General features: G+C 37.7%; 1 protein-coding gene across 2 annotated transcripts in view; it reads right to left on the bottom strand.

Annotated features, from left to right (window-relative positions):
- trim33 (tripartite motif containing 33) overlaps positions 1-13,909 on the bottom strand; it is a 32,300-nt gene that overhangs the window by 16,368 nt on the left and 2,023 nt on the right. For both annotated transcript variants that reach the window (XM_066644117.1, XM_066644118.1), the window contains exons 2-5: positions 6,547-6,665; positions 6,200-6,347; positions 1,194-1,326; positions 757-873 (exon numbers count right to left, since the gene is read on the bottom strand). In XM_066644117.1, the coding sequence (XP_066500214.1) occupies positions 757-873; positions 1,194-1,326; positions 6,200-6,347; positions 6,547-6,665 (517 nt within the window). The remainder of the gene's footprint in view (positions 1-756; positions 874-1,193; positions 1,327-6,199; positions 6,348-6,546; positions 6,666-13,909) is intronic.

The following is a 13,909-nucleotide window of genomic DNA, read 5'->3' as shown; positions in this document are numbered from 1 at the left end:
CAAATGTTGGTTGCATTTTCTGCCATACAATAATCCAAAACATGTCCTTACTATCCAAAGAAAAGCATATCTAAATAGCTCTATTCCTCTATAAAGAAGTAACTTTAAAAGCAAAGAAGAAAAGGTTAATTAACTTTTTCTTTAATATTTCTGGAGCATTTCTACTGGTCCATTAATCATGAAAGTTTCACATGTGAAATGTGAAAGACAGCTTTTAAATTTTTTTGAAACAGTGACATAATGTGTCTTCTGCATTTAAGCCATCTGTGGCAGTGAATACACACTAGTGCAGTAGGGGTTGTGAACAAACACAGCCATCTCCGGCACATGGGGAGCAGTGCCTTGTTCAAGGACACCTCAGCCATGGATTGAGGGGGGGGGGGGGGTTGCCTCACTCCAACCTCCCCCAGTTTTCCTGCTGGTCGTGGGAATCAAACCAACAACCTAAGCCCTTATTCTCTATCCACAGCTGGCCACAGTCTAATAGAGTGCTGGTTTTTTGGAAATCCAGTTTCAGGTTTCTCAAACTGTGTACAGAAGAAATAAACATCTACTCTGCTTCCTCTTATTAGAGAGGATTTGATTTCTGTTCTGTAAAAGATGAAAGCTTTACAGGTCTACAAAAATATGCCTGTTTAGGATTTCTCAGCACTATAGCCAAACGAGTTTACATTTAAATATGCATATTCACACTCTCTCACACACACAGACAGACCGAGACTTTTGAGAATGTGAGGAATTTGGCATCAGCCCTACCTGTTTTGCACCTGAGCTGCAGAAAACTGTACAAAATTTTTCTTCTCCTGCAGTTTTGACATGAATGTCTCAATAATTCCTTTCTGAATCTGAAAGGCTTCTTCCAAGAATTGGTACCTACAAAAGGGCAAAAAAAACACAGGTAGCTTCTATCAGCTACATTGACCAGAAGCTGAAAAAAGCCAACACATCTCAAACACACACACATATATATATATATATATATATATATATATATATATATATATATATATATATATATATATATATATATATATACACACACATAATACTTAACACAAACCTTGGTGTAATAGACACAGAGTATATCATATCACACAGGCGTGCTAATCCACAAACACAGCAAATCAGTGGCAATATTAAGAATGTGACAAAGCAGTTAAAAACATTGATAATGGAGAACATGGCTGGCTGACCTGTGTTCTTTGTGCTCTAACAACTGACAGTCTCTGCATGTCAGTTTGTCACAGGTCTCACAGAAGAGCTTAAGCGCCTCCTGTTTGTGAATTGGACAGAAGACGGTCCTCTGTCCTGATGAACTCACAGACTCTGTAAACAGTAAAAGACACAGCTTTAAAAAGGTCCAGAAATGTGATCCAAAACTACAGACAGGTTATTTTGTTACCCAAATGTAAACCATGGAAAATATCTGATACCATTTAAAACCATCTCATTTAAATTAGACGTTTTATGCAATTTTCCAAACACAGGTCTTAATAAAATTAAAATACCACAAGGATCAAACACCACAGCGAAGTTCTACACCTATATAAAAAGACCTATTAGGTGCAACCAGTTTCAGCATGTTACATTACATGAGATTGACCACAGCTGGCATTCAGCGCAAGAGCCAAATTGACCATCAATTACAGTCATTTGTAACCGAAATTACTTAATTTTACACAAGAATAAGATCTAAACATAGACCATCATGCTTAAAATTCTTAAACATTCTACTACACCACAGTTAGTAACACAATGCTAAGAACACATTTCATTACATTTTCAGGACAGATTTTCATCCATTTCCCTCTGTGTGTTTTATAAACCCACACAAGTAAATGTTTACTGTAGGGCAAAGTTCATAAGACTCCATAAGAGCTACATAAGTTAGTCATTACAAATGACACAATCAAGTTCACATCAAAGGTGACTTTTTCCTCTGACAATAATTTTTATCTAATATTTTCTGGGGTAAAATGACAGATTTTATGTCACAGTGACATAACGCTGATTTGAAACAGGCAACAAGATGACGGTGAACAATAGTAACTATGCTGTAATAATAAACATAAAATACTGTAATAATAAAAAACATTAAATAAAAATAAGCTGCATTCATAACATCATAAATTCATTTTAAAAGTAACTTTTCTGTTAAAGTTACACAATACATTACAATTGTACAACTTTTCAGCTGTTTGCAATAAACCAATCAACCATTTTAGTAACTCAACACAGCTAATAAAACAAATGGTTTCTCCACATTCAACACAAAGTGCCACTTTTAATGACAACTGCAGTCTCAACCTCCTGAACAGAATGCCTCATAAGAGGACCCATTTGCAAATCAGGTGATGTCTCAAGCACATCTGCTGCAGCTACTTAAAGGACAACAAGGTAAGATTGTGTATTTTTGCTGTAGTCATCCCTCTTATGTAGATCTTCTTTACACCATATTAAAAATTAATGGCAAAATGTTACATAGTGCAGTTAGCGGCTGTTTGCTCGTGTGTTCCTGTGTTGTGGTTTTATTTATTTATTTTATTTATTATTATTATGGTACCACAGCCAGTTCCCACAGATCAGCACAGTTTTTTCTTTGTTGTACGTTCAGCTCTCATGGGGTTTTTTTTCCCGTCGGCCACTGATCCAAGGAGCAGTTGAACCTCTTCAAAACACGACAGTGTAATTTTACAGGCTGCTGCTGTAAGTCGGATAAAACTAAATGTGCCCACTGCTGCAAGTCTAAGATTTTACAGATGGCTTATTTATGCTGGTGGGTCTGCATTTCATAGTGACTGACAAGTCTCCCTGGCCAATCAGCACTCTGAAGGTTTACACGCTTTACAATCAACACTGTTCAGACGCCATTCCAAGCAACACTCAATCCAGACACACACTGGCAAGAAGCAGCAGCCAAACGCGCTCAACCAGGAACGACCGTCCACCTGGAGGACTGCATCGGGCACTAGGGTTTCATCCAGGACAGAATACCAATCCATATCTGGGTGCGCACACATTCACTCCCCACACATGCATTCATTCACTCACACCAGGACAGTTCCTAGGTATGCCAATTCACCTAACCTCCATTTTTTGGACTGTGGGAGGAAACCAGAGACCCTGGAGGAAATCCACACAGACACGGGTAGAACATGGAAAGTCATTTAGTAACTAATTGGCCAACTAATTGGAAGAATGAAGCATAAACTTAAAAGAGCACCCTGCCATCAGTGAAGTATGGCAGTAGCTCAGTGATGCTCAGGGGCTGCTTTGCTTTCTCTGGCGCTGGAAACCTGCAGCCTGAGGAATGCAAGATGGATTCAATCAAGCTTGTTGGTTACTGGACTTTAAACTGTACAATGTGTGTTTGAGTCCCAAACACACCTGGTTTCAGAAGAACTCAGGGGGACTCTGCAGTGACTGGCACAGTCACATGACTTGAGCCCACAGAAAATCTTTGATGGGTTTTGATGGAGGCAGTTGCAGCACACAAAGCAGAGAATATTTGTGAATCGGAAGCCACTGCTCATAATGAACGGACTAGTATCTGTCTAGGCATCCTGTTTGCAGCAGGTTATAAAAAACAAAGGGATACTCTACTAAGTACTAAAAACTCTTGTGATGAAGGGGTCGAATAATTCAGAGACTGCAGTAGTATTAAAGTGGCATTTTGTGTTGAATTTGTAGAAAAATTTATGTAACATATTCTTGTTAAATAAATGTATTTCAAACAGCTGAAAGTTTGCAAATTCATTCATTCATTATCTGTAACCGCTTATCCATCTCAGGGTCGCGGTGGGTCCAGAGCCTACCTGGAATCATTGGGCGCAAGGCGGGAATACACCCTGGAGGGGACGCCAGTCCTTCACAGGGCAACACAGACATTCACTCACACCTACGGACACTTTTGAGTCGCCAATCCACCTGCAACATGTGTTTTTGGACTGTGGGAGAAAACCGGATCACCCAGAGGAAACCCACGCAGACACGGGGAGAACACACCAACTCCTCACAGACAGTCACCCGGAGCGGGAATCGAACCCACAACCTCCAGGGCCCTGGAGCTGTGTGACTGCGACACTACCTGCTGCGCCACCGTGGCGCCCAGTTTGCAAATTATGTTAATAAATTTAATTGGCAAGTAAGGTGGATTATTTTTTATTGGAAAGTTGTAGGCAGTCCAGCATTGAAGAGGTGCATTCACTGGTAGGAACTGTAAGTTCAGCCATATTTCACAAAGAGAACTTAAGGTGGCCCCACTACACCATCTGTTGTTAGTTCACATTCCAGTTAGGGAACTAAATTTGGAACCACTCTGCACGTTTCCACTGACATAAACTGGCTCGCAAATCAGAAAAATTAGTTGGAACCAAAGGACAGTAGGTTCTTCAGCATGAACCGTGGCTGAATAAAAGGAAATAAGACAGGAACATGCTCCGTTTGTGTGTGTTTCATGCGCATTAGCCTCAGCTCAGTGTTGGGTAGTTCACAAGCTCAGCAGGACGGCTCGGAACTTGGCAACATTTACCAGAGAAAGGAGGACTGCTGAATTTGTCTTATTTCACATGAGTGTGTGTCTTTGCCTGAAATTTGTAAAGGGAAGTGTTGGGGGGACATTTTGTGGCGTTAGTGTGCTCCATATAGCTGCGTACTGCCTCCGTCAACTTCACAGGCTCTAACCTGTTACACTGAATAAACAAGTAATTACAATTCTTAAAATCAACACAATGTTCTTGGTCTTCTTTGTTCTTCGGTGGAAGATTAGTTAGTATTTATCTTTAAATAAAATGAACAAGTAAAACACTGATGCTGGTGTCATATTATGAACAAAGCTTTGTTCTCCTTTTTTCATTTCTGTATTTATTAGTCCTGTCCTCCATATTTTCTGTACAACACAATCACAGAATAAAAACCAGATGTAAACAAAGACATTGATTCGAAGCAGCAAAGCTTCTCCAGGACTTCCAATGACAAGGGTATGTATTTTGGGTTCCTGTTTTTGAAATGCCAGAAATACCTGTGACAACAGCTATACGGCGTCCGGCAATGACATTTTTTACAAAGTGTGGACACAGCAAGAAAGACACTTCTAAGAAACAATAATTATGCATCTCCCAAACACATTCCAATCAGCAATCAATGTCAAAAGCCATTGACAAAAGGTCTAATTTAGGACACATCATTAGATTATGACGTATCGCTCAACACAAGGCTCCAAAATATTTCTCAATCATTTTATATCTCTCACACTCCCAAACAGCCATATGTTTTAACAGCCTCCCCTCCAGACCTGACCAAAGCTACGAATGACCGTAGGCGAGTTAACAGTAATGAATCCAGCACGGGCCAAGCAACTGACTCACTCAAAACTCTGCCTGTTTCCATAGAAACTGTGCTAGGATCCCCTGCCTGTAAAACTGGGGCCAGTACAACCACACATCTCTGAGCCCACAGCTTCTTGTCAATTCAAGTTTTCTACAACAAACCTGATCTAAAAGGTATTTGCTTCATCAATCCATGATTATCACAGCTTTTATATCCTCAAGGCCTCATACAAACAACTGACTTGTGTTAATTCAATTTAACAAAAATGACCACATTATTAGCTTTCATGATGCCTAGCTATGGATACAAAAGTGGCTTCTAATATTCCCGACAAACAGCTCAAACTTAAAGTACTCCCACAGGGAATGTGGTTTCTATATGACATCATGTACAAAAGAAGCATGGCTAAACATTTTTGCTTTGAAACATTGGCACTGAATAGGTTTCTTTCTTCACAAACCTTAAAAAACCCAATAGCACCAACTTGTGTGGATCTTACAAAACGCTGGCGTGTGCACTAATTGCACGGTCATAAATCCATGTGTACTGAATGAAAGTTAAGTCATTGTTAATAAAGATATCACAATTAATATAAAACATGATAATGCAATGACATTGCATTATAATCATTTTGAACTACACCATCCCATTTATTCAAAACACCTTGTTACAGAATGCGTTATTTTTAAATAAAATTTCATTCAGATCACATGAACGTCCAAATTCATTCAATCACCAAAAACTGTGATTGTGCAGGATACCCACTGCATAACAAATGGTGAGTAGTCAGTGGCTCTCCTGTGATTCAGTATTGAGAAGGCAGACACTATAAACAATGGAGGGTGACATGTAGTGTATTCCATTAACTTACCCTGTGTGAGCTCTTCTTTTTTACGTATTGTATGATCCTTGGTGAACTTGACCCTCTGATGTGCCTCAATGCAAGTCTTGCATAGCCATTCCCCACACTCCACACAAAAACCAATTCCGCTGGCATTGTCTTCACAGCTGGTGCAAGCCTGCATTGTTAAAGGTTAACACACACACACACAGGGCTTTAAAACAGGCTCCAAAAGCACAGGTCTAAACTGAAAATGGCATATTCATAGCAGTTTTTCTTTGTGCATGCAGAAATTCTTAACTTGAAGGAGGCTGAGAGCATCCTAATGTGTGAAATTAGACACCGCTGACAAAAGGCAGCCAGAAATCCTCTCTCACCTGTGTAGATTTTTCAGTTGAAGTGCTAGAGACTTCTGTTGTATCTTTCACAAAGTAATTGTCTATCATGTCCGTCTGTTTGTACTCTTGGTAGCACACTGTACACCGCATGATATTCACTAGAATTGAGTAAGATAAAAAGAAAAAGAAACAGGTAATAAGAAACAGTGAGAAAAACGACTGCACGGACATGTGCAATATGTTAACCTAGGGTCACTTCATCACTTATCTAGCATTAAACATTTCTACAAGTCTTCTGCAGTGCCAGAGGTTTTGTTCTATTTTGACTAGTTGTGATCAGATGTACTAGAGTGAGGTATTTATTTATTTATTAAATATGAGCAGAATTTACATCATTGGTTTAACCTGTATATAATTGTATATAATTATATACAGGAATACAAAATAAAAAATATCAACTATATTCTATAATAAGTGTTATTTTCTGGACGTGAAAGTCATCCTCAGAGTTACAGTTATCTACATGAACACAGAAAGACAGCCTATTTCATGAAGTCACTCTGATTATATGAAAAAATGGATTTAAAGCAAACCAAAGAGACACATCTATAACTTACTGCGCTAAGTAAAAAAAAGTAAACTAGCTGTTTGAAAGAGAGCTACCTTTAGAACAATCAAAATAGGCGTATTTACAATAAAAAAAATATGGGATATTAAAAAGAAAGTTCCTCAATATTTACATCAATGCCTTATCCAAAATTAGCCGAGGAAAGAGACCATGCTTGGGGCTCTCAGAGCGGCACATTAGCTCTATATTACAATGCAACTTTATGTTTAATTTATGAAAGAAATAATAATCTGCACAAATGAAAAACAATTATGGGGGGGTGGGGGTTTAAGATGTATTTGGTGCTTGCTCTCAAACAAAGGCGGATTTTCTATTTTGGGTATGTACTCTGATCTAGTGCACAGGAATTAGCTTAATACAATCATAAAACTAATTCAATTTTGTTTTAATCAGGTTTTCAAATCAGATGCCGACTGATCAAGAGTGTTTCCCTTCCCCCACTTATCTATTAATCACCCAGCCCCCTCCTGATCTTTATGACACGCCATTAATTCACTTCCCCCATCTAACCGGCTGCAGTCAGAACTGGTTCAAGCTGGTTGGATCCTGTCTGTGCCGGCTCTTACTGCATTCAGCCAGTTTCCCCTAAGCTCAGCTGCACATGGATGATGGTGATTGGTTGGAGAATGCAGCTGAAACGGGCCACTGTAGAGAAGTGGTCTCTCCCTCTCCTCACTTCTACAAGAGCAGACCCGACTGCTGTGGATTTACTTAGTCTCTTCATTAACTGCAGGCTTTGGGGTTTTGCCCAAGACACATCTGCTCTATAAAAATAAAAAAAAAACACCTTTCCCCCATTTAATATGGTCCACCCTGGACGAATAATGACCATACCCAGGGTAAACACAAAGCTTATGGTAATATGGTGAGCTAATCCCATATAAGTCCTGTTGCAATACAGTCTAAAAATTTGATGGGATTTTGAAACTAAACTCTAAATAGATATCCACCAAGATCGGCTTATTTTTACTATGAATAAATGGAATTAATATGGCAGTTATATATTATAGAATATAAATCAGTTTGAATATTAATGACTTTCACTTTCAGGGGTGAAAAGAGAGTATGTTTAAATATTCTCCAAGCAGCACAGCCTAGCTGAATAATAACAATTGGGCCATGCCTCAAATTACTATCTCAACCCTCAATGAATTGCAGTGCAGAGGAGTATGTTTGCATTGTAAAGTTTACAAAAAAACAATTAATTGTAAGCGTGAGCAATACGGGGAAAACATTTTCATGATAAACAACAAAAAACAAAAACTATAATACATTTTAAAATGTTATACACTGGATAAAAAGCAAGTCAGTTGATTTAAAACAATGCTAAGCACACCATCACAATATGTAACAATAGGAACTGCTGTTTCACTGTTATGCACTGAACTGAATTAATAATGCTCTTTTGGTTATTTATCACACTGTGGGTGAGTGCTTTATTAATATCAACAATAGAGACTATATACACCAATGCTCAGAATAGTGTAGTGAGACAATATGATGTTATTTCGCTAGCCACAATATCAAGCAAAGCTCTGCCAATTTAGAGATTAGCTCTGCCACTATGAGTGCCATCCATGTGACCTCTGCACTAATATGACATGTAAAATTGAGTACTTTATACTAGTGGTATTCAAAGTTGCCTTCAGTACCCATCAGAGCTATGGGGATGTGAATAAATGTGGCAACAATTTGGAGGTCCTTAAAAATAATTTAATAATCACTACTCAATAACAAGCCCACGAGTGCACAGAATACACTGAACGACAGCCTTACAAACAAATTATGAAATTAACCCCTTAAGGCTTATATAAATTTAGCCCAATATACACAATATAAAATAATGCCCCATCTGCTCAGCATAATCATAATCAACTGAAATCAGAATCAGCAGATTTGTACACAAATATTTGGTTTATGTTTGTGATATTGTGACATAGATAACATGAGTTGGGCAGGTGTGCTTTCACCTCATCTGCGCTAATGTGTGTACTGTTGTGTTCTAGAGGGCGAGAACATGCACCATGAGAACAAAACTCTTTGTTTAGATTAATCAAAATAAAATACCTTTGGGATTTAATTGTCATTTAGCCGACATTCCCAAGAATGGAAAAAAAAAAAAAAATACACTAGAGGTCAACAGCCCTAACCATTTACAGCAGCAGGTCAGAGGGGAAAATAAATAAATGACGCAGCCAGGCAGGCTATGAAAACAAAGTGCAGAGAACAACACATACAGAAAGCACAATGAATACGTAACATGCTTAATGAACACATCAAAATGTGACCCAACCCTTGCTCTTCACAATTAGACAATGCAACAAGTAGCCAATCACCTGTAATGTTCTGCTGTGGTTAAAAAGGTCTGGTCAGTTCACCAATTTAGCTGTTTTCATCAGAACATGCACTATCCTGAACTAGAGCAAGAATACTGAGAAAACTGCTGCACATTGATTCTTGTTGAATAAAGTGTGGATAGCTTGTGTCGGTATCAGCTGTGGAGTGATCCGACGAAGTTTAGATGACAAACTAAATTAGTGGTGATTGAACTATTAAAAAAAAAAAAGGCAGTGCAAAAAACTGTTGTTTTGGTGGATTTAATTATTCTTATTATTTAAACTGAATCACCAATTTTTGACACATTTCTGGTGTGAAAATTTAAACTTGGCAGGAATTTGTAAACAATATATATTAAAAAATTCAAATAAAGTGAAATAACACAATAGATACATAGAGCATGAAGTTGGGTGTGGTTTAGGAGCTTATAGTTTTTAAACGCAGACAAATTTTAGATAAAGCCAGTTAAAAGATTTGCTATGTCACTTATCTCATTACACCAGACAAAGATCACTTTTATCTGACTCCACCCACCGAGTCAGACATTTTGGGTGGAGTGAGCAACGTACATGCTGTGTCTTTAGGGTCTTACAATGATTGAAATCTCATAAATATATCACAGGTCTACAAGTGTTAGGATGCATTTTTATCATCATATTATTGCAATTCACAATAGGCCACTTACATTGGCTCTACAGCCTTGGGATGCACCACCCGAAGAAATGGAATCTTTACCATGGTCAGAACTAGGGTTGGGCAGTGTAACGGTAATAACACATACCACTGTATTTAAAATTGTGGACAAATCCTCCAACTGAGCGTGGTATTTCAAAATTACGGCATGTGTGGTGTGTCAAATAACTGTAACTAAGTACAAGGCCAGAGTTCATTCAGGTGCATTTAAGAGAGCTACAGAGTGGGGGTGCTGTGTCACACACTGAAAAGGTAAGGAATGTTAAAAAAAAAATAAAATAAAATAAAACACAAGCCCAGTAGCCCACCGCATTTTTGAGTTTAGCACATTTAGTTTAAGAGCGATCAAGTACTCTGAAGACACTTCAATAAAATGTACGATCACTGGTATGGTTTTTATGAACTTGTTTGAAATATCTAAAGAGAGTTCATTGGACTTTTTTAAAATTCAGTCCAAAAAAAATTGTATTAGATGTCATGGCACATCATGAATTTTGCCAACAAGGACATAACGGCAGGTAATTGATTTACTTGAGATTCAGCGCTAAACAAAATGCAAACTTTGTCATGGTCAGGACACAGTCAGGCTACTGAGAAATTGTTTAATTTGGGTTTAACATAATGGACATCATTACATGCATTATGAACATCTGTATGAGTGACTCTGCCTAAAAGAAATTTTGCCATTATATCATATGTTAAATCACATTAACAATCCCATTAAATCAGTGTCCCAGCTTCAAACTGGTTTGTTTTTAGAGTTTAAAATGTTCTTTTGTGCACTTAAAGGGAATGTCTACAACTGTGGGCAATCGCTGTTCCCGCTGGTTGTTTACAGTCCAAAGCTAAGCGCCGTTTAAGGTGGAACAGTGTGTTTGAGGGGTGAGGGGAAGAAAAAACAGACTGTTGTTTGTACATGGCTGAAGTTTAACTTTTTAAGTTTTTATTCACTGTTTGAACTACCACAGAAACTTATTATTAACTTATTTGTAACACAAATGGTTTTGTAGCCCTTTCGGTAACGCAGTTAGCAGTCTCAAAACCTGGAGACATTTCCACCCTAATTGAAACAGCAAAAATAAAACAATATTACCCGCTTACGGAACAGAGAGAGAGAGAGAGAGAGAGAAAGAGAGTAGGGCGAGAGAGAAAGAATAGGGAGAGAGAGAGAGACCGAGAGATTGTCTTTTCACTCATTTACAGACATCGGGGCTTCATAAACACATTAGAATGTTTTCCAGCACTCCAACAGACAGAAGTGCTAGCAAATGGCAAGGATACAGCTTCTGAATTGTATAGAAAGTGTTTTGTTCATGGAGAATTTCACACATGTCTGCATAAATTAAAGAGCAAATGAAAAAAAAACAAGATAATTAAATAAATAAGTCAATCAAATTAATTACATACTCATCCAATCAATATCAGATCTGAGCTGTACTTCACACCACACATAATGCATTCACCACCTTACTCATCACACTTATCCTTATTTGTCTAAACTTATACCTCATTCATTATTTTCCCAAATTAAATGAATGATTTTCTCTTAATTGTATCCTTTTCCCCCAAATGTTTCTCCCTGCCCAAGGTTTTAATGTGTTTAGAATTACAGGTTTTATCATAGAGAATCATAATCTATTATATTTCATGCAAGCCTAGCCCATACAAAACTTACATAGACTCTTGCCTAACTATATTACTATCTGATCCAAAAACCTTATATTTCAGTACAAAAATCCACACAATAACCAAATACTTAATACTAAATGGATGGTAAGTTGTAATGGTCAGGATACAGTAATGGATGAAAATTGATTTTCTTCAGAAGCCACATAAAAACTGTAAATGCAATAGGGATGCTTGGATTGATTAACCTCAAACTGTGCATGGTTACTAATGACAACAATGTGGCAATTATGAGTCATAATTATTAATTAAGAGATAAAATAAAGCATGCTTGCAAGGTTCTTTAAATAAACAAATTAAGAATACAGAATTCAGTGTGGCACATGCAGATCCCACAGTCCTGATTAAAAGTGTTTGCTTATACACACAGATTTTATGCTTATAGTGGTTTGTTTTTATACCATGGCAGTTTACCTACAAATTGCAATATATCACAATATATGGAATCATAAGCCCAGTATCGTGATATGTATTGTTGCAATGCATAGCTCTATAGCAAAACAACATTAGTTAACAATGACAATATAAATCAAAAGACCGCTTTAACATATCTGTTTAACTACTGCTAGTGAGAAAGACAGTTAGGAAATGTCTCTGCTTAAGTGTTTGATTATGTGACAATGATTAAAATGTAGCATATTAGCCTACAAAACCTGTACACGGAACTATAGGGACCTTACAGGTTTTCAGTGTGTCAGGTTTTCATTATCTAGGAAGGGTAATCAAAATGTATGTTCACATAGGTCTAGAAAAATCGAGTGGATTTAGCATTAACATGAAAAATCTGGTGTACTCATTCTACAATTTCTAGAAGGATTTTTAAAACCGTGATGAGTTATAAAATGTTATACAGTAATCCCTCGCTACTTTGCGGTTCATCTTTCGCAGATTTGCTACTTCGCAGGTTTTTTCAAGGGGGCTTTTGGCCGCTATATTGCGAATATCGAGAGAAAATCTAGGAAAAACGTAAGTATTTCTTACGTACAGTACATGTATTGTTCATGTCCACATCCGAGTGAAATTTACTGACGCTAAATCCTAAATCACAGTTTAGGAATGACTCTATTAAAGAAACTGGTAGGATATCACATGTAGTTCCAGCTGAAAAACATTATAGAATGACTGTTTAATGCAAAGGGTGGGTTGTTAACAGTAACAGGGAGGGTTTTAAAAGTCCAAATTCTTGATAAATACATCTACTTCGTGGAAATTCGTTTTTCGTGGGTGGTCTTGGAACGCATCCCCCACAAAAAACGAGGGATCACTGTATTGCAATAATTATCAACACCGAGCAAATAAGAAAGTATTGTGATTACATTCTGGTCCATATCCCTCAGGCTTAGCTTCCTGTACAACCCTGCTGTAAAAATTTTAATTGCCATAATTATCAACACCAATCAACACACAGATTTTTATACATGCCGCCCATGCATACCTTCTCATTCAACTTTGCTGTAGGCGCGAATGACATGTCATCACCCCAAAGTATGCTTATGTCACATGCTACACATAAGTTGGCCAATGTTTAACTCCTGTGATTGTGCACACCCACACTGCGCTCGTAAACATGAGAATCACACAAGTGTAGAGCATGGGAGTATTTCCACCCGAAGTGACCCTCCCATTTTTTTTCATAACTAGAAGTGGACTCAGCTTAAAACAGTGGTGAACAGTTTCTCTTTAATTTACGAAGACACTTTAAATAAAAACCGTGGAATTCTCCCTTCACAGATCCTATGATACCAAGGAGAAAAGGACATTTAAAATCTAAAAAACAAACAGTTGAGCAGCTGGGACACTGCTGGTTTAAAGGGTTTGTTGCGTGGATGTAATTCTTGTTTTTCATCAAATCTATGGCTAAAACAAAAGAGTAGCATTACAGTGTCTGTGCAGAGCATATTGCTGACAGTTCAGTTAATCCAGGCACACAACCGCAATTTTATTAATCTTAAATGTTTTGTATTTAGTTTAAACAGATGTTATGACTATCAAAGGCACTGCACCTAACACTGAAAGCATTATCCTCAGATTGTCAGTTAGATGCTTAGAAGATATTCT

Source organism: Hoplias malabaricus, chromosome 14 (genome assembly GCF_029633855.1).
Source record: "Hoplias malabaricus isolate fHopMal1 chromosome 14, fHopMal1.hap1, whole genome shotgun sequence".
NCBI classification, from domain to species: Eukaryota; Metazoa; Chordata; class Actinopteri; order Characiformes; family Erythrinidae; genus Hoplias; species Hoplias malabaricus.
This window is presented reverse-complemented; position numbering and strand designations above follow the sequence as displayed.